Source organism: Haliotis asinina, chromosome 3, assembly GCF_037392515.1.
Source record: "Haliotis asinina isolate JCU_RB_2024 chromosome 3, JCU_Hal_asi_v2, whole genome shotgun sequence".
Lineage (NCBI taxonomy): Eukaryota > Metazoa > Mollusca > Gastropoda > Lepetellida > Haliotidae > Haliotis > Haliotis asinina.
In genome coordinates this window covers 11,068,948-11,090,551 of record NC_090282.1, presented here as the reverse complement: position 1 = coordinate 11,090,551, position 21,604 = coordinate 11,068,948, and the positions used below count along the sequence as shown (strand labels likewise).

The window sequence follows — 21,604 nt, the reverse complement described above, 5'->3', positions numbered from 1 at the left end:
GCCTCAGACAGCATAGAAAAACTGTTGAGCACCTACTGGGACAAACCGTTACCGGGGTTTGACTTTCCGGTAAGGGAACTGCGCGGCTTAGACGAAGCCGTGAAACGCGTGCGTGGAGAACTCGTGAACAACATGGGGAAACTGAACGAAATCGACGAGCACATCGCTAGGGAAAAAACCAAACTCAACGAAACTGAAAACGATGATATGAAGCGCCGTATCAATGAACGACTACGCGATTTAGAAGACGAGAGACGTACACGATTGGAATCCGCTTCCTCGAATCGTGAACAGCTTCGATCCCAGATCAGTCGTATTCGGGAAACAATCGATAGAATACTGAATGAGGATACAACTTTAGCCAACAGGATTCGGATATTGTTCCGGGAGCAAGGGATCACCATCGCCAGCATTCTAACTGCATTGGGTTTCATCATATCAACCCTGGTGGTGTCACTGACGGGGGGAACCCCCACACCTGGCGGCGGGGGAGTTACCCCCACACCCCCTGGCGGTGGGGGTGTTAAAGACTGGATAAAAAAACTCGGGGAAGGCCTAGCTAAACTGGCTGGTAAAGCCGCCGAAGCCCTTCCCGGCATCCTGGGTAGCATCGTCTCGTGGTTGTTGGGCGCTCTGTCTAAAACTGCCATGTGGCTCAGTCAAAACCTGTGGGCAGCCATAGTCGCCGTGGCGGGTCTGGTGTACGTAGCGGCTAAGAAATCTTTAACCAAATAAGTCCCAAAGTTACCCCACCAACCACCAGGGCTGTTTTATTATCGATGTGATTGGAGGCCTGAATATGGGGGTGTGTGGGGGGTACCCCCACATGAACTTTAGGCTCCGGGGGTGGCTCCACTATACCCGTTTCACGTGGTGGGATGTGTGGGATATAGGGGGTGTTAATATCGGGGTTGATACCCAACTTTTGGTCCGCCGTGGCTATGACTATTTTGTTGTTATAACCCACCACTTTTTTTACTCTCAGTTGCATATCACTCGGAGACATGTACAGCCCCACGCCGAACACGTAGTTGACTTTCGATCTGGCGTATTCTAACACGTTTTGGTAGCGTTCGATGGCCCGCGGGAGATCAACTGGAGAATTAATAGCATCCTCAACGTTGGCAACGAACTGTTTCTGAGCGTCGTAAGCAGTTCCCTTACCGATGATGTTGGAACGCGTTTGCGACTGCGCACCCAACAGCGACCACACGTACGTTCGAATCGAGTCGTTCAAGCGTATTGTACCAGCACGAGTGAATCCTTTCGATGTGTCCAGCATGAACATTTTCCACCCGTCTGCGGTTGACTGCTCCACTTTCTGGACTGTGAAAGCAACACCACCTTTAAAGTTCATACGATCATCCCTCCATTCATTACTCGACAAAGCAAAGTCCGGGCGTAGTTTACCTTGTTTCAGTACAAGATCACTGAGTTCTTTCACTGATCGCACGCCATCAGAAGGAATACCCAACCCGTGGTTCGGCCCCGGCAAACGCCAATCCGTCTTCGGGTTTATTTCGAATTCATTACAAATACGTTCGTAGGCCCGTCTATCGTATGGGTTGTTTGTTGCGTCCCACGCTTTGTCCTGTGGGAGGGGGGCACTGATCTCTTTAAGGATACGTCTGACCTGGTAGTACACGTGGAACTTGAACACAGACTGACTCAGCGGCCCACGCTGAGAGTCGGCCAATGCCACACCACACCCCGTTGTAGCGCACCACACAGCAAAGTTGAATTGATTCTGCCAGAACTGCATAGGGTTGTTGAACCACGCGTGGACTGCCTCAATGTTAGTCACCATAAGCTTATACTTATCGAACACATCTAAAAGCGGGGCATTGAAATACAACTCAGGAGCAACCACGATCTTCATGGGGGAGAAATCTACATCCAGTTTAGGGTAAAACACACCAGGGGAATACATTTTAAAACTATTATATAAATAAATATATATGTAATATGTACATAACACTTCCAGGAATAACGAGCGGTGAGGCCGTTCAGCTGACGCACGCGATCGATAACACGTCAGGTCAACTCGAAGTCGCACTCTGCGATATCACCTACCTACCGCAATGGACTAACATTAATATCAGCAACAATAAGCTGTTCGTCAGTGGAACTCGCAGTCAGATAACTGACGGCTACTACAGCGTGTGCTCTCTAAACGACGAGGTCTTCAAACCCCTGGGAGCTGAACTCAAAATGAACGACTCAAACGGCACAGTGGTGTTAATCAACAACGGAAGAAACCCTTTGAGACTCGGCCGACCATTAGCGAGGATACTCGGTATGTCTCCTGACGAGATAAAACCAACAACAACCGTCACAGGCACGAAGTTACCCGATCTAGTACCGTACCGAGAGCTGTACATTCATCTCGATCAGGTGAGCACAACGTACAACATTCAAGGAGGTCACCCTTCCACTATACTGAGAGCAGTGCCGGTGAAAACTGAGAAATTCAACGACGGTAGAACCGAGTCGTTTTCACCACGGCAGTATAAGAGATTAACCCAGGGCAACATACCTGAGCTGACAATATCGGTGTTAGATATAAATCATAATCCTGTAAATATAGGATACCTCAGCTTAACACTTCATGTAACATGACCAGCGCACAAGGACCCGGAGTGAAAAAATGCGTCAATATCGGGATCTCCGACCTCGGAGACACACGCGGTTTCGACGCTCCCGGAGTAGATGGTAAATCGTATGCCTTGCAACTAAAAAACAACATTTACAAACGCGTTGAAATCCCCTCCGGTGGAACCCTAAGTGATATAGTAGATACCACAAGAGCAACAGTCAACACTAAGTACACCCTTGTCAACACCGGTGATAATAATTGGGTAATATACCCATCGTTCGGAGGTAAACTGTTCGACTTAGACGATGTTGAGAGCACTACCGTCGTCAAAAACAAACCATATATGCTCGTCTTCACCGAAGATGACAAGTGGGTTTTGTTACCCGATAACAAATGGTTTCTCAATATTAAACTCGTCTCCCCTTACGTGTTCACGGATAACAAAGACAACCACCTAAACAAAGTCGTGAACAATGGAACCCTGCTCGTGGCTTACGTCCCAACTCAGAGACGTAGTATAGTCGTCAGCCCAGTCAACACTATAGCAGCCCACATGCTATCGAGTAAACCGGCCATGCAAAACGTGAAATTGCAGTTGGTGTCTGAATTCGAAGGCGTGGTCAAGATACTAGAGGATCTACCGGCAAACTCAACATTGTTCATCAAAGTCTACCTAGGGGAACCATCGGGGAATGACGTCGAGATCGTGAAGGGGATCAAACTCGGGTGGGTGAAACGACACCAGTTTCAAGTTTGCAACGTTTACGTGCGGGTGGGTGTCGACTCCAAGACCAGTCTGCAGGGGGTCAACGTGATCGTGGAAAATAAGATATCACTAATCAATATCTTCCTGCCTGACAACATACACTTCATGGGTATGAAGTTAACCCCTGAATTATTATCAGAAAACCAGTTGGAAATTATATCATAATAATATAATAATGACCAGTCATCATCCCAACACTACGCTTAACGACCTAGGAGACACGGAGGGATTCGATCAGCCTGGTGAGGAAGATGAATTATACATCCTGCACTTCAAAGGCAACGTGTACAGACGGGTGTCGTTATCAGATTTAAAAGAGCCTGAATGGCTGCTCAACTTAACAATCGCCTCACCTTATATCACATTAAAAGACGAAAAGTGGGGGTACATCTCTAAGATTAGGAATAACGGTATCTGGCCCGGGGATTTCATTACGGAGAATAACGTGAATAAAGTAGCTATAATAGATTTTAGGGAAGAAAAAATTTTGTTAAGTACTAGAACAATAGATCATAAATTAACATTTAACAGTAATCTTTATATCCAGAGTGTTCTTGATAGAACATCCTACTCCTTCACAATCATCATAGAAGTCTTCTTTATGTATTTTGACAATGAAAACTCCTCGAAAGGACAACAAATTTTACCCGGGGTGGTAGTACACTGGTTTGACGAACACGTAGGTCAATATTGCCGTATTGTTATACAACGGGATACCACGGGTCCTATAAACCGCTTAATAAGCCTCCCTGGGGTTTTTATTACAACAGAAAAGTCTATTGACCTCTCACCTCTTAGCATTAGTTATAATCTATCCCTTGTAGGCTTCAAATTCATTCGTGAAATATTAACTGAAACCCAATTAAAATATTTTTCAAAATATACATTATAGGATGGGTCTGTACCCAGTCGTAGAGGAAGTAGCGAAGACGCTGGAAACCGTAGATGGGTTCCGCTTGAGGCAGTTATGTGATGTGAAACGTCAACTAGAACAAGACCGTGACACGCGGAAAGCACTATGTAAAAAGTATAATAGAGCTTTCAATATCGTGGACGGGGCTGACACTACCCTTATTGCAACCAGCATGGGACTAGGGGCAGCAGGCGTTGGGTTGTTGGCTACCATCGTGGCTGCACCTATAGTGCTAGGTTTTGAAATAACAGCTGGGGTGACAGGGTTGGTAGGGTTGGCGCTTAAGTTAGTATCACGCAGACTGCATCGTAAGGCATTGAAACACGACGAGATCAGGGTTCTGGCCGAAGCAAAGCTCAACACAGTGAGTGAGTGTATTTCCACGGCACTCTCTGACAGTAAGATCTCAGAAGAGGAGTTTCGTTCAATCCTCTCTGAACTCACAAAATATAACGGAATGAAACAAGATATTCGGTCCAAATCTCGTAAGTCTGCTATCAGCGAGGATGAGAAAAAAAAGTACATAGCACAGGGAATACAAAAAGCCCAGCAAGCCTTTATTATGAATACCAAAGAGATCGTAGGCGGTTCACGTTAAACTGTTTCATCGATATAAACATGACATAGGGGAACACGAGGGCGATAGCCGTAAGCGAGCCACCGATCCTATATGGTCAGTCAAAACTTACAACATAGATAAAGTGGATATAAAAGCCGACGAACCTAACTTGTACTACTTGAGGGGTGGGCCGGGTAGGGGGTTTGTAAGAGAAGAATTATTGATCGTACCGTACGGCACAGTGTTACCTCCTACCAAGGCACAGTAATTTTGTAGTAGGGGTAATAGTAGCAAGAGCTAATGGCCCAACCAAAGCCTTATTTACTAAATAAGGCTTTGTAGAGGGGTTTTATGAAAGTGTTTTAGAACCCCTATTACCTATACTACTAGACTGCTACATTTTCATGTCTAGGGAAACACTTGTAGAGATTTTGCAATTTAATGTACTGCATTTAAAACAACACAATCAATTCTACATGAACTGATAGGAGACATTTTCAGATTGGAGACTTATAATTCTGCTGAAGTACTATGATCACACATTTCATTCCATACAAACCTTTTTCTGATACCATGCCACAGCATCCTGTATCCTATCCATCCCCAAGCTTGAGAGTGAGAGGGAGAGGGATGGGGCCTCACCCTCCTGAGCTCCACAGTCAGCAAGAAACAAGCTCGGATTCAGCCATGATGCAGATTCACAATTACCATGACAACTGCTGCTGAAATGAGACATAACCATACTCTGAGTTGTCACGGACGAGCTGGATTTAGCAATCAGAAAATAAATCAGCATTAGGCCTTAGTATTACTCATAACAAATGACACATCTGTGTATGCGCAGCCCTGCGTTCATGCATGTCTGCCAGCATGAGCCTACCAAACTGGCTAAGTAAAAATCCATACTACTACTACTACTAGTAGCTTTTGAAGGCAATGGTACTGGGTCCCAATCAACAAAACTTTTATAGCAGGTAATACTGTGAGTTAATTAGTACGGCCTTACACTGCTTCAAGCACTATTCCAGCTACTTCATGGCAGGGGACACCAGAAATGGGTTCCACACGTTATATACATGTTGGAAAATTGAACCCGGGTCTTTGGTGTAATGCGTCAATAATTTAACCACTAGGCTACTCGGCCAAGCCCTGTTAAGAAAGCTGTTAGGCTAGAAAGCGTGGACCAGTCTTCCACACATCAGTTATACTACTGAGGACAGTTTTGTTTCACTCAAGGACCAGTAAAAGAATTCTATGGACTTTGAATATAGGGCTTACACTTCGTCCCCCTGAAAAAAAAAGAATTTCAAAGTTCATATTATATTATATAACAGAAAGGGAAGGATCATACATGCATTGTTCAGTCTAAGTGAACCTTTGCTTTGAGTCAGGATAATTCATAATTTTAGTCTCTTGGCATGTGATTAGAAGAGTTCAAAACATTTGTTAGCTATCTCAAATAAAGCTTAATATTTGGCTTGGTCAAAAGAACTGAAAAGAACTTACTTCAAGGCATAACAATAACAAAGTGTTGGCATATTCGGTTCCTGGCAAGGTATGTTGATTCCTAAACACAACCAAATGGACTGGGTAGTCAAACTGTGTGATTTGGTTGATGGTATGTCATGCACTAAATCATCCACAATTCTGTGCACTACCTGTTCCAGTTCATCTAAGGCCACAGTGATATATCTGTGGTAGCTGTATTATTGCTGTTTCGTGTCTGAGTCACCCATTATACATGTTTCTAAAACCTGACGTATCACTTTCACAGGTAATGGCTGTTTGTCCTGTAAAGAATGACTTGTATTGATTTGAACATTCTCATGTTATGCTCTGTTAAATTTTTGTCAGAGCTGGACAAAAGTTGATGGACAAATGTTAATTGTAACTGGTCTATTGTGTCCAGTATGTCAGAAGCTTCATCAAGAGAACACTCTTTACTTCACTTCAAAACAAATAAACATATTTCACATCACTTGTGAGTAATGACACATGTATGTAATAACGTATCATTGTATGGATCATTTGAACTGCTTGCACAATCACAATTTTGAACATAACCAAGAGGTGGTCCATGATTAAAGACTTAACTTGTGATTAAAACTTAAACTTACATTTCCTTGCAATAATTCACTTATGATATTATCTCTATTCTATATTATGGTACTTAAAGGCCACAGGCCTATGATACATTTATATACACAACATTTACAGTTTACAATAGGCACAATAGTAGGATGTTAAATATTTCTTTCTAAGGTTTTCATAGACGGGGCACATAAAAAGAAAATGATATTCATCCTCCACAACTCCTAGTTTCAACAAATAACTCGTGCGATGAGCAGCGAAAACTGGATAAAGCTACAAGGAATTTCTTCACAGTGTATAACATTCTTGGCATAGTTAAGATTTCAAATGTCTATAACACAGACACTTACAGGGTAGATGATTGATTCAAGCCATGTTTGTTGATAGAAATCTTTCATTCTTTGGGTCAGGGACATAATGAAATAATTTTCTGGAGGCTGTTTTGATTTATGATATTATCAGAGATAATGATTATACTGATACTTGTTAATAAGTGTATCCAATATTTGTAAAATATTTTTATTTTATCAATTTATAAACTAGGATGACATGATACAGCTAGATTGCAATATGCTGCTGTGATCATGTATCATGCCCTGACAATCAGTGACAATACACATATTTAGGTCAAACTTGAAAGAAACTTCTTGGCTATATGTATGTCAGAGCAGGTTACAAAGGGAAGCTTACAGTTGACTGATATTCTTCTCAGCATTGTTTCAATTCATTTTTAACAATTTATTTTTTGAGATGTTAGTGACAAAACTGCTGGGAGAGTTGCGGTTTCATTTCACTGGTAGCAAGTATTTTTGGAGGACACATCGTGCATCGTTGCATGATAACACAACCTGCACTGGTCCGTAGGTGAATTGGTTCAACTGTAAACAAATGCTTTTGACCATGTAGAGACAGGTGTTAAGACAATGGTACAGTACACTGTGTTTTTAAGTGTAGATGATCTTTTGGAACCAGAGGGTGCATAAAATGTTCATAAAGATTTCTGCCCGTAACCCCTGTTTTCTTTTAAATTACTCAATGTTTAGGAATACATGGTTTTGTAGACAGCCTACCCTAAACCTAACCCCAATCCTAGCCCTAAATCAACCATAATGTTAAATCTAAACCCTAACCCCTAGAAATAATCATAATAAATAGAATGCATTTCAACTTCAAGTGGGGGTTATGGGCAGAACTCTTACCCAATGTTCTACAATAGACTTGTCACAGTGCATAGACTTCATTACAGGCCAATCTGGAAAGGTCACTGACCATGCTGACGCTTGTTTTCAAGACACAGAAATCAGATACACTGGTCTGAATGATTCAGGCTCTAATACCAGTAACTTAGAAGCCTCCTTGCAGTGAGTGAGTCAGATTACAATGTCCATCTGGCCCAATGTGTCCACAGACCAAACAAAGACCTTACGGTAATGGAGAAAATCTGATCTTTAAACATAATGGTGAAAAGCCTAAAAAAATTAAGTTTCTTGGCTACAAAATATACATATCAGCCAAAGGATCTGCTCCCCATGCATTTCATGTACATAGTTGATTTTCCAAAACATAAAAGTCTGACAGTACCGATTCTGAAAGGATATAGAAAAAGCAACTGTTCGCTGAAGTTTCAGATATTCACATTCCTACAAAAGCAAATAACGAAGAAGGGGGGATAAAACACAGCATTGTATCAGATATGTCTATTTTTACATTGCAAGACAACTTGTTTTCAAAATCAAAACAATGTCACAGGCTGAAAACTCATAACATCTGTGGACACTCAAAGTCAATGTGACCTATTGACAATGCACAAGATCATTTTCGAAAAGAATTCAAAACCCACTTTACTAACTGACACTTAAATTCATTATGTTAACAAACACATGTATTTACCTTATGTTTTTCATACACGTTCCTGTGATTTTCTGGATGACAACAATACACAATTACACCTGTCAAAATGAAAGGGTAAAAATTTTCCTATCTCCGTGTTTTGAAGAGTACCAGAACAGTTGTACTATTCTCCTAACGACTCTTGGAATGAACTACTGACGTTAACGTACCTCTGATAGACAGTTACGAAATGGGTTTCGCCCTGTCACGTGTTTATGCATGTTGTTAGAATCATATATATATGTGACCACGTATCTTGTAAATGTACCATCGACACGCTATTGACGAGATATTTTCGGAGATTCGATCATGAGCAACAACCACAATGTAAAACATAAGACAGCTAACGTCTAATATGATTAAAATACATAACAAATCTAATCAGAAGAAAAACTGTATCGACTGTTATATAAATGTAAACACCATACAGCAAGAATGTGATGTTGGAAATTTGCTGTTCGTGTTAATGTTCTCTTTACAAAAAGTACATGGCAAATCTCAAATGGTGTAAGAAATGACTGTAGTAGTCCTGCATGAAGGTTGTTCTCAAGTCGCCATATTCGCCGACATCAACATTCGCCTACAGTAGTAAAGTATTAAAGCCTACAGTAGTAAAGTATTAAAGCCTACAGTAGTAAAGTATTAAAGCCTACAGTAGTAAAGTATTAAACTAACAGTTCACAGTCTCTTGATTACACAATGATAAACTAGTGTCTCCCATATGATCTAAAAGTGGACTCTTCTAGTTACTAAATAGTTACTTATTTCTGAATTATTCCTGTTACTTTTCATTTTCTGATCACGTTGAAACGGTGATTTATTTATCATATATCACATCATATCATTACATCATATAATATTCTGATCACAATGACATGATAATTTATTTATCATACAACACATCATATCTTAACATCAGTGTTGAAAACGTTCAGTTGTGATTTATTCTCACTTCAACTTGACAAGTTTGGGAAATGTAGCAAGTTGTTCGCGGTCTATCGATACTCGGGGCCATCATGTAGTGCCTGTCTTCCATCTCTCTGAGACAAAATGAACTCTGTCCTCAGCAGGTTAGCCACTGTGGCGATCAGTGCTTGGTGAACACTCCGTTTAATATGCATCTATCCCTTCCATTTTATAATAACCCAGGTGTGAATCATCTCCAGTCAGTTTTAACTGCATATACGTACAGCGACAGTCGATCAGGACTCGTGTGGCCCTAGTCAGTTATTCCAGTTTATTTTAAGATAAGATAGTGTCTTATATCATTATAACATAACGTGCATCATTAAAAACGGGTCACACGCGTAAAACAACAAATCAAAACACAACAAAGAGATAAAGACGATAAAAAAAATGTTAAAAAGTGTATATAAAGGCCATACGCCCTACGAGACACCATCACAGATAGGTATCACAGTTAAAACAACAACAGTAATAATAGATAACACTGAAACAAATGTATGCCAATGCAGCAGAGAAGTATTGTGTATGTTCTAACTCGATGGCATCATGGCAGCCCATCCCCTATCCCGCCCGTCCTGTCCCACCCCACCGTCCCCTCCTCCCGTTCCCTCTGACCAGGGATAATCTACAACACTCTGTATATAGTCTCCCTGCTCTGGAGCAGGAGCAGGAGCAGGAGCAGGAGCAGGAGCAGGAGCAGGAGCAGAAAAGAACAGAGACTAAACTCTGCATGACTGCGAAATGTTCATTTTATATTCTAACATACTCTCAGTAAATACAGATGCTTGAAATAGATAAATGAGACTGCATTTCATGATGTCACGAAATATACTCATATAGCATTGATTCACCCACACTGAGATCGATAGGCTTTCGTGAGGACGTTTTGCGAAACGGAAGTAACGGTAATTCTAACTGACACGTTATAAGAACATGGCCGATTCCCAATAAGTATGCGATTTCAGAAAATGGATTTGCATCTTGATCTTATATAGACTGCGATACTATGTACACAAAAATAACGGCTCTTCTCACGATCCTTAATTTGCTATGCAGTTTATGCGATAGATACTTTAAAATTAATTGTTAATGCAATAGGTGTTAACTGAACAATTCGATAAATAGACAGTTTACATATTTGATTATCTAAATTAAAGTGTGATGATGAAATATAAAAAAGGTTATGAAATAAGATTGACCCATGAACATGTATAATAAATACGTATCAGATGCCATTGTCATGCCGATATATTTTCTTTAACCTGAATTAAATTCCTATAAATATAAAGGTTATTATACAATTTCAGACTATATAGAACAAAGCAGTAATTAATCTTTTCATTAAAAACTAAAACTTTCACCTATAAATTATTTGAGAACTACATGTCTGTGTAGATAGCTCAGTGCTGAGTCAAGAAACATACTATAATATACAAGGCAATATATCCCATGAAAGAACAGATGCTACGTAGCACTGAGTCACAATGTCCACTGACATAATTCAATATGTCACATATGCACACCTGATTGGCAGGGATGTAACAGCTTTAAGTAAGTCGTGAATTTGAACAGTGTGTATGCTAATGTATCATGGCGCCGTATCCACACACCAGTGTATGTTCATGGCGTCGAAGTGGCATTAATTCATCGTTCATATTAGGATTAATTTTGGTAATTTCGTAAGCTGACATTCTTATTTAGTTGTGGGTTTTTTATTTGTCGTTGATAACGTTTAAAACTCCATCCCTTGCTGTGAATAGAGATACCTAACTCTGGAAAGTATTAGATGTGGTAACCACAACCCTTGTTTACCAATCGTGACTTGAGCGAGGCATAGCCCCCCTTGTTAAATATTTAACATCAACATTCGTTTCATTCTGAGTATATATCTTTTCTTCAATGTAATTACTCGTTACGAATGTAGTATGTTTTATTTATAGCGTTCAACCTGGAAAACGCGCGTGTTTCCACAGCGTAGTCTATCAAAACAAAGACTTCGTTTACCATAAATTCAGGGGAAATAACTGCTTAGTATAAAAACTGAAGTAGTGCATTATTGCACATGGCTACATATCAGAGATGTTGCCAAATAGTGTCTGCAAATAGACAAAAGAATACTGTTTAGCCCTCTTACGTTAAACAGGCATTCAATATGTACATACCGCCCGAGTCTTTTGGCATTTACGAAAGATCGTGTTTTGGCAGAACAGGTTGCGTAACGAATCTAACAACAGTTAACATGAGTAAAACACGAAGGATAAACACCCCGCCGTGTTTTGATAGTAACTGGCAAGAATAAAGAATACACTAGATGTACAGTGTGCTAAACATGAATGATAACTGGAGAGAGAGAGAGAGAGAGAGAGAGAGCGAGAGAGAGAGAGAGAGAGAGAGAGAGAGATTTTCGTATCGCCTCAAGAACATTAAACAAAGTAAAACCTTCAAGCGCCCACAAGGCTGATATTATCGACCAACAAATCATATTCCTGTGCGTGGATCGAGTTAAATAATTAAAACGCAGGATAGCACAAAGTTTTTGCTCTTTTCATCCGATAACACACGCACACGTATAATGTCCACATATCCAACCACCCAACCATTCACACATGTTCAGCTTGTATATCTCATGGGATTATTTCAATCTATATGTAAACAAATCGACATGGGACGTGTGCAAACTGATTTTGCTTATGGACTATACCAGCTTAATCATGACGTTCGACCTGGTCATATCTGAACCAGAAAGTCTAGTTTTGAATCCCTGCGACAGTCAAGACCCAGCAGTCAGGGGATCGCTCAGTCAGGCGGTGGCTGAGGAGGTTAGGCGGCTGACTTAGTGAGCTGGCAATTATGTGCCTAACTCTGATCAAGGGTTCGAATCCCGGATGGGACTCAACCCATCAAAGAGTACTAGATCTCGATTCTGTACTTTACCATGAAAGACTTATCACAAATGAAACATACGCTACCGGTATTTCAGATGAAAGTAGGTGGCAATATGTTCAAGGTCAACGAAGGCCACCATATTTATGTGCAAAATATTGAATGATGATATCGGTTTCATCTGGGTAAGGACCCGTGGTGGTCCCGGGGTAGAATAGGCCTTCAGCAACCCATGCTTGCCATAAAAGGTGACTGTGCTTGTCGTACGAGGCGATTAACGGGACTGGGTGGTCAGCCTCGCTGACATTGTTGACACATGTCATCGGTTCCCAATTGCGCAGATCGTTGTTGATCACTGGATTGTCTGGTCCAGACTCGATTATTTACAGACCTCCGCCACGTGGCTGGAATATTGCTGAGTGCGGCGTAAAACTCAACTCACTCACTCATCTGGGTAATATAGAGGGGAAAGTGGGGTAATATCGATGGGAAATTAGTTAAGTCCATTGTCGGCTGTAAAGAATCCACGGACAGTACTCGCGGTGAAATGATAAAGAAATATATTGATGTTTAATTAAGACAAACGTCGTTGGTAAATTATGAATTAAGTTGTCATTGACTGAATAGCAAGATACTGTTTCGTCGATAAATTACTTGAAGAAGACTATCAGTTTCAAGTTGATATCTACAGGAAACGTCAAAACACAATGAAACCTGTTCACGTACGTGTGTCAGATAATGAAGGATAATGGCCACTTAGAGACAGGGCACCATGCAACCTATTCAAGGACTCAACAGGGACAGAAAGTCAGCCAGTGACAAGAGATTGTGGTAAAGGATGGTAAATCTCTATTTACCCTCTGCACACCATATGCCAATTCAAGAAACAATCTCACCTCGAACGCCGCATTATGGTCTAGTATTCAACCGTTGACGACCGTCACCCCATCCTAGCTTATTTACTATTACCAATAGCTCCGTGCTAGGGCCACCGTCATACTGCCCCTCGCTTCAGAACCACATACTATTTAAACACTTGGGATGGGCCCGTACAGACTAGGTAAGTAAATTGTTTAACCTAGAAAGCCATTTCGCAGGATCCTTGTGGGTCCAGTGCCCGAACCACCTCAGTAATTACGTTGTATTGTGAAGACTGGTAACTGTTTCCGTGGCTCGTGGTAATCAAAGACGGAAATAGGTATTCATTGACGACCGGAGATGAGCCAACTCCTACCCTAGGGACTCATTAAGCTGTCTTACGTCACATGTTTAATATGTAATAGTGATGCGTCGACACGTTGGTGAGACATTCCATACATGTGAGTGAGTAATGGTGTTAAATGTACGAATGCCTGCACGGAAATCTCATGTTTAAACAGGGTTCTAACGACTTCACTGTACAAGGGGATTTCTGTTACATCTTTGAACGAGTTTGCATGCTGCTGATCTCAGATCGATCTTTTAGTGATATTATGTCTTGTTTTGCTTTTCAACAATTAAGGAGAAAAGGCCAGGACAGTCGTGACTGCCATACATTCACATATACTTACTGCTTTCTAGAGCGTGGAGTTTGGCAATTGTGACAAGATTAGGGTGTTTGGCTACAAACAATACACTTAGCTATTCATATTTCGCTGAAAAGGTATATACCCTAGTTACAATCTAACTGTGTCGCGCATCCGACAAAACTGCCTTTGGTAGTAGCTTCAGGGTTATTGAGGATTATGATCGCCTGCAAGCTCAAGAACAGAATTTCACGTTGAACGTGTTTAACGGGTAATATATCTTTATTATATCAGTTGTTGATAAGTAATCAATTAACATACCTCCCCTAAATACAGCTTGGCGTTGAATATGAAGAAAAGCCAGTGAACAGTTCTTGAGATATCTCGCTGACAAGGTAAAACTCTAACGTCCCTCTGTGAGATGAAGGTCAGTCACCAAACCTGACTGAGACCTTCATTTTACTGTGACAGGCTGACTTCGCGCGAGACCACTGGTGACTAGGGTTGATCTATACGCAGAACGAACTCAGTATGGTTACTTTGGATCCAAGATGGCGGCAAAGTAGCGGCAAGTACAATTTTACAGACAGTTTCTAACAAAAAATAAATGAAATCGAAATGAAATAGTGATGTTTCATTATCCATGGCAATTTTAAAGGATGTTTTAATATGCACTTCTTGCCAAGAAAGCCACAACAAGTATATAGTACAAAAAATGGCACGTTGACAAATTTCACGACATCTGGTGCACCTGCATCTAAAGTCTATTGATATCAGTAACTTTGATTACCATATAATAGGAATAAATCCCTTGTAGGTCATTTGAGCGCACACTTACCGTTATTTGCGTGAATGAATATTTCATTATGTGTTACAGATGTCAGGCAATAGAGAGCACGCCTCTGTTCAACACCGATTTCATCGTTGGACCTGTTACAATTGTCCCGTGCAGCCCACACTAAATAGCATAAACACACTTGACGCCCAGGAAGCAGCTAAATATCACCCATTCTTATTGATGGTGAATATAAGTAAGTTGTAGTCAATGTATTGATATGCTGATATTATGAAACAGTGTAATTCAAAAGTGTTCACGTTTGGACACCAGAAACAATAAAATTTCTGTACGTGTACCTTGACACTAATGTATTCTTTCTGTTGTTTTTTTTTCCATTTTGGTCAGTTACTACGTCAGTGTGTTACTTGTGTATAATTGCAATATAACTAAACCATTTCTGAAAGCCATATTATGTAATAGTTCACTCATTCACTCAGGAGTTCTTTAATGCGCTAGGTAACCATATTTTGTTTGTTTGGAATAGGAAATGATTACTCCCATTTGTTTCTGTTTAACAGGGTCTTCTTAAGGTGTCATCACTGTGGCTTTGCCTTCCATCCAGCGTGTGGAGAGTTTGAAATTGATCTGGTATTGACCGGTGAGCAGTTAAACATTACTTGCACTACCTGTGCCTTGAAAAATGTCTGAAAAGAATAGGGGAGTTTCTTTTACATCCCACCACCACACATTTACTTCCACTAGAACAGTATGAACTGTCTCTAGGGTTATTTCCATCATCATGGAAATAAAAACAAACGTTGGGGTTTATGTTCAAGAACATTTTGGGGGAATATACAAATTGTCATGCATTGCAAAGATGGTGAGAATACTGTTTCTGACAACGTTAGCCTTGTACTTGTCGGTTTGATTCATAGGCGAGTGGTTAGAGCACTGGTCTTGTGTTTGCCATCCTTGGTGGCAGGGGTTTGAATTTTGGTAAGACATACTCAAAATGCCATTACCTGTATCCATGTAGCTCAGAGATTGATGCTTACATGAAACCCACAAACACTCGCTCCATTCGTTTCTGTTCATATTTTAAGGTTACATATCAAGTGAAAACATGTACAAGTATATGCAAGATAATGTCAATTATTTCTTAAGAGGTTGTGTGTGCCTGATTACATTTTGTTTGTTCAGCAATCACGTAAATTACAGCTCCCTGATAAGAAAGAGAGCAAAGATGTCGTCATTCTTTGTCCAAGGGATATTGCCGATCTTTTGACCGAAGCAACAACAGGTATGGCTAATTAAATATTATTGTTTCAAGGTATTGTTAAAAATCCATCTTTGCCACATACACTGTTAAGTATCCTTTGAGAATAAACGAAAGATTCAGTCAAGTTTAAACCATTGAAGAGAAGTATATATGCTATGTGCTATATAATTTAATATTTCCATTACTTTTGACTTGCATTTTCAAAATAATCTTAGATGCATTTTGTTGCTGCTGTTGTTGTTGTTGTTGATGATGCTGGTAAACATAACATAGAATTTCACTGGGACCATGATTGTTTCAGATCCAGCTGTAAACAGTCCATATTAACAAGCCTTTTGGAGAGAGATTCAAGTCACCCCTCTGATACTCCAACAACAATGTCCAGCACCCCAGATATTCATAGTGTTTATGAAGAAGTGCCAAGTACATCTATGGCTAATGGCCTTCACTTCTGGGCCGACATGGAAGAGGAATACCGCGTTTGTCTCAGACATGAGAGAAATGATGATTTCATTTCTACTAGAAATCATTCTACTTTGTGGAAAGAGATCGTGGTTGAACTCGAAACTGTCAATTGTAAAGTTACACAACATTCAACAAATATTCTTCTCTGAAGAAAAGGTGGCAAGAAATGATTGATGCGCCATCTGGTAGTGAAGTGAAGTATTTTCGACACAAAAACATCATTTGATAATCTCTATGGAAATAAGGCTGGCACTAAACCAGTTGTTACAATAGACACTGACAAAGACCCAAATGAATCTGCAACGAAGGATGAGGATCCAAGTTCAACTGAGAAGAAACCGAAGAAAGGAGAAAAGGTTTTGAAAAGAAGGTCAGAGGAGATGGTTGCACTGATGAGGGAACAACAAGATGAAATAAAGCATGAACTCAGACATCAACACACTGAAAAACCGACTAAATTAGAATGTTGGATCTTTATCAGAGAGAGGTCGAACATATATGTATGATAACTAAGAATGAGTGAAATGGATATGTACTGCACTCTTAAGTTCAAACTGTAGCATTTAGAGTTCATGTTTTTTGCACTTGTTTTTATTCCTACATCACAAACAAGACTGAACTGTGCAGGATTAATGTTACAGAGGATAACTATTTTACTAGTATTTCCAACTTGTTTTTTGCAGCATATAGGCTGAAAGGCTTAAATACCTGTAACAGGATTTTAATTTATTTGTTTTGCATCTGCCACAAAGTGAAGTGGATTAGATTAGTGGATAAGGTTGTTAGCAAATTTATACCACCCAGTTGGCATACTTTGTGCTCTGTGATTTCCTCATTTCTGTGATAATATCAAATGAATACAGTAATTCAAATATTATGTTTGTATGTTTTTTTTATAAGTTCATAGAACTGAGCAGCGTGATTCAGCACCTGTAGTGCATACTCAGATACTATTTGTTCTCTGGCGCACAGATTGTCTGAGGTGATTTAGTTATTAAAGTAAATGTTGCGTCCATTAAATTGGTTTGCCGAATTTTATTATGTCAATCCCTCCCAAAGGGATACATGTTCTGAAATAAACAAAAAAAACCCAAAAAAACAAACAAAACAAAACAAAAAAACCCAAAAAACTCTGCCAACCGATTGTTCTGAAACTTAACAATGCTTTCATGTACGTTTGTGATACAGATACAAAACCAATGTTGTGGTCCAAGCACAAGGTTCAGCTGGGTATATTAGTGATTTGTATGTAAAGGAACATACCACTCATTCATGTAAACTAAATGCAGTCTTGTTTTATTGAGGACCAACAAGCTGGAATGCTGTGGTGCTATTTTCCTTCTTTTGTTTAATTTTTAGACTTTTACAAAGATTCTATCATGTGCCAAATATATCATTTTCTAAATTGTTCTTGTCTGGACGTACTGTCATTATGAGTGTAATACGTGTATATTGATGACAAATAACAGTGTTAAAGCACCGTTAGTTGTTTTAGAACTCCTTTGGAAAGTTGTTTCTCCTTTTGTTAATAAACTCTTGAAAGTGCAAGTAGCTGAGATGTTTCCTGTACATTTGTATCATAGGAGCTTGCATGTTCCATTCACATGGAATCCATATAAACTCCAAAGTAGCCCCATCAGTAGGTATTGGACATATCTCATTAGCTCCAACTGTCCAGCCACACCATAGTAACCATTCTGGTAAATGTTTTGATAGCTGTTTGGATGCTAATGTTAATCGTTGTCGATGAAGTGTTCAACATCATCACCTGCAAGGACACAGATGTTATGACAAACGCATGCTGCAATTATCATATAGCAGACAACGTCTGCATAGTGAAATGGGATTTCTCGAAGTCGTCTAAATCTGCCCTTTTGACTGTTTGTCGCTGACCTGAGAATTTCTTGTTGAATCTTTGCTGTTGACGAGCAATGTTTCCTACACATCTGAAAGGTGTAATAAGCCAGTTTCTAAGACGGTGGGCATTGTCAGAAAAAAGATGTGGACCATTGCTGAAAAGCTGTCCTCTTTCAGCTTTTTGCTAGAGCATGGAATTGCGCAGAACCCTGGCATCATGGCGGCATCCTGGCCAACCTGTATATGCACTGATTATTTGCAGTTCATGATCCACAGCTAACTGAAAAGTAAATTGTTTTAAAGTGAAACATTTTCTACAACTTTGTCTTTCAGCAACGTCAAGCAGATGCAAAAGCAACAAAGCCAATAGTACATACTCACTTGCAGCTGCATAGAGAGATAACACTAACGGTTATAGTAATCTCTGTCCTGTCCTATGGGAGACGACAGTCTGATCTGTGTTCCATCAAGAAAGCCTACGAAAGCCTCTTCTCTGCTCATCTGGCCATCTAATCATCTGTTCAAAGTGGACTAGTATACTTACACTTTAACATTTTACAACATTCACTTATACATATAAAACAATTGCTTGTTGTGGAACAGTCTGAGTAATTTATTGCTGGGAAATCTAGCAGTTCTTTATTGTAGTTTCTTTACTTTTTGTTTCACACAAAAAATGTAACATTTCATTTTCATCTGCCTGACAATGTAACTGATAAAAACAACTATGATACACGTATGATAAAATTATCCAAAATATATGATTATCAGTGATATGATTCCTGCAACTGGTAATATTTAACATAGGTGGGCTAATTGTTACTACTTAAACGTATCTTGACAACTTACAATATTCACCAAGGATGCAATCTTGGAAGTATTGGTTACAACTTTATGTACAGTAGACATTGAGACATTGTACAGTTGTGACACTTGTCTCATGGAACAAAGATTACTGAGATACCATAACAAAATATACAGCTGCTTCTCTGGTGGCACAGGGACATTTCCGCCTCTGTAGCGTGTTGAAATGGACGGTTCAATACATTCGAGTAAAATGTCAAATGTGTGTCGACTCACACGAAAATGCTCAGAAAAGTAATCGTCATTCACGGATAATTCAGCAATGATGCGAATGTAGTCGACTGCTTTGGGCACAGAACGAGGTATGCTGGAGGACCATAGGACTGGAGAAAGACAGTCTTTTCCAATTCTATGGATAAACCAAGATACCAAATACAGCCCCCCCCCCCCCCCCCCCAAGTAAGTGAAGGAATTACGACAAATTTGAAGCAGTTGCATGTCAAATGTAAACAAACGCAGCCCACTCGCGAAAGAATTGCAGTTACGTAACCAGTGTAGCCAATATGGCGTAGTATTTAAGATTGAGCCCGGTTTATTTTCAGCAGCTGATTAAGTTCGCTGAGAGTTGTAACAACTGAAGTCCTACATGTAGAAGATAGGTTAACTATTTTGTCACTTAAGTTTAAGTCACATGATTGGTATTAGTGTCCGTATTAGGACAGTAGATTTGTAGTAAATTTCAAATCGGTATGTTATAGCTCACTGGCTTCTATTCTCGATTCACCGCGAAGATAGACTAAATTGTGCCGATAAAAACTTCTCTCACACATTCGTTTAATTTTTAGAAGGAAAACATACCTTTAGTTGAAAGGTATTTGCAAGTCACAGTGATAGTTTTATGACTTAAAAAATGTTAGGGTGTAATTGAGGTGAGTGAAAAATATGACATATCGCCGATCTGTTCTGATCCGCCACTGAAATACTACACGCTGTTGTTTGAGTGTTTCTAGTTATTACTTCAAAAGCATCTTTCACATAACCTTTAATTCTTGTGAGGGGAATAGATTATCGGGTAAAAATGTGTTTGCAAGTAATAGTGATAGTTTCATAATCTAAAACAAAATGTTAGGTTGTTTTTGAGGTGTGTGAAAAATGTGACAAATTGCCGATCTGATCTGATTCGCCATTGAAGCTTGAGGGTTATAGTTTAATAGCTTCTTTCTTGATTATCTTATTATTTGACAAAACTGGAAAGGTGTTTTAGAACGTTTTGTGACAGTTTTACACTTTATGTTTGAGGACAGTGTGACAGTGTCAGTTAACATTTTTGTTAATGTCCATTCCGTTCCCTACATGCAATAAGATATCTGAATTAATTATTAATGTAAACAAACATGTCTCAAAGTAGATTTTTTATAAGGACAACTGATGTTAACACGTGCTCTCGCGATACTTTTGCGTACTTTAACATGTTTTTGGAGGGAAGGCCGCGGTGTATCATTTCTTCTTTCATTCATTCACATATGTACTTCTTTCTTTTATTCTTTGTCTGTATTTCTTTCATTCATTCACATAATTCTTGCTATTAATTCATACTATAATTCATTCATTCGTTGTAAAATTCCGATTGATACAACAAACTGGCTGAAGTTATGTTAAACATAACTGCAGTTGCGCTTGGAACGAGCTAAGTCACTGTGTGCGTTGGTACAAATGGTAAAGAAAGCACGCGAGTGACGTATCCCTGTTGTAGAGTATCCCTGCATTATAGTTTTCTGAATGTGGTGATAACAGTTTCAGTTCAGCTGTGGCGAAACTAACTAAAAAATCATTCTAAGCAATACTGTGACCGGTGAAAACACAGTGTATAGAAGGAAGGCGATATCTTGCATATCTGTTTTACATACTCTCGCAAATATTGTGCCTCACATTGTCGAAGACTAAACAAAAGGTGAGACCCAAAGTTTGATTTGATTGCTGTTTAATGCTGCACTTAGCAATATTCAAACTATATGCTACGCCGTCGGTACATTATTGAGTCTGGACCAGACAACCCAGTGTTCAACAGCAAATGGGATATGGTGACATCTGTCAATCTGTCAATCACCTGACACCCCGTTAGACGCTTCTTAGGACACACATGGGCTGGTGAAGACCAGTTTTAACCAGGATTTTCACGGATTAGCCCGGACTAAACAGCTGAGGAACAGCAGGCTGAATTACACTCCACCATCAGAAATACTGCCAATAAC

General features: G+C 39.8%; 2 protein-coding genes and 1 long non-coding RNA gene across 3 annotated transcripts in view; 1 reads left to right on the top strand and 2 right to left on the bottom strand.

The window, feature by feature from the left end:
• Positions 1-8,917, bottom strand: part of LOC137277458 (protein PHTF2-like) — a 52,961-nt gene extending 44,044 nt beyond the window's left edge. The window contains exons 1-2 of the mRNA XM_067809188.1: positions 8,816-8,917; positions 5,394-5,556 (exon numbers count right to left, since the gene is read on the bottom strand). Of these exons, the coding sequence (XP_067665289.1) occupies positions 5,394-5,556; positions 8,816-8,829 (177 nt within the window). The 5' untranslated portion in view covers positions 8,830-8,917. The remainder of the gene's footprint in view (positions 1-5,393; positions 5,557-8,815) is intronic.
• Positions 1-17,566, top strand: part of LOC137277459 (uncharacterized) — a 36,589-nt gene extending 19,023 nt beyond the window's left edge. The window contains exons 3-7 of the long non-coding RNA XR_010956618.1: positions 14,641-14,737; positions 15,047-15,200; positions 15,526-15,605; positions 16,166-16,247; positions 16,528-17,566. This is a non-coding gene — a long non-coding RNA (uncharacterized lncRNA). The remainder of the gene's footprint in view (positions 1-14,640; positions 14,738-15,046; positions 15,201-15,525; positions 15,606-16,165; positions 16,248-16,527) is intronic.
• An 858-nt stretch (positions 17,567-18,424) lies between these two features.
• On the bottom strand, positions 18,425-20,380 carry LOC137277376 (uncharacterized). The gene is made up of 3 exons (XM_067809081.1): positions 20,370-20,380; positions 19,398-19,563; positions 18,425-18,637 (listed from the first exon to the last, which is right to left on the bottom strand). The coding sequence occupies exons 1-3, from the start codon at positions 20,378-20,380 to the stop codon at positions 18,425-18,427; spliced, it is 390 nt and encodes a 129-aa protein (XP_067665182.1).
• Between the last annotated feature and the right edge of the window lie 1,224 nt (positions 20,381-21,604).

Excerpts from the sequence above, each read along its gene's own strand:
- LOC137277376 (XM_067809081.1), bottom strand. Across the intron at positions 18,638-19,397 it reads TTGCATCCTTGGTGAATATT|ATGTGTAGGAAACATTGCTC; the intron begins GTAAGTTGTCAA and ends TACACCTTTCAG.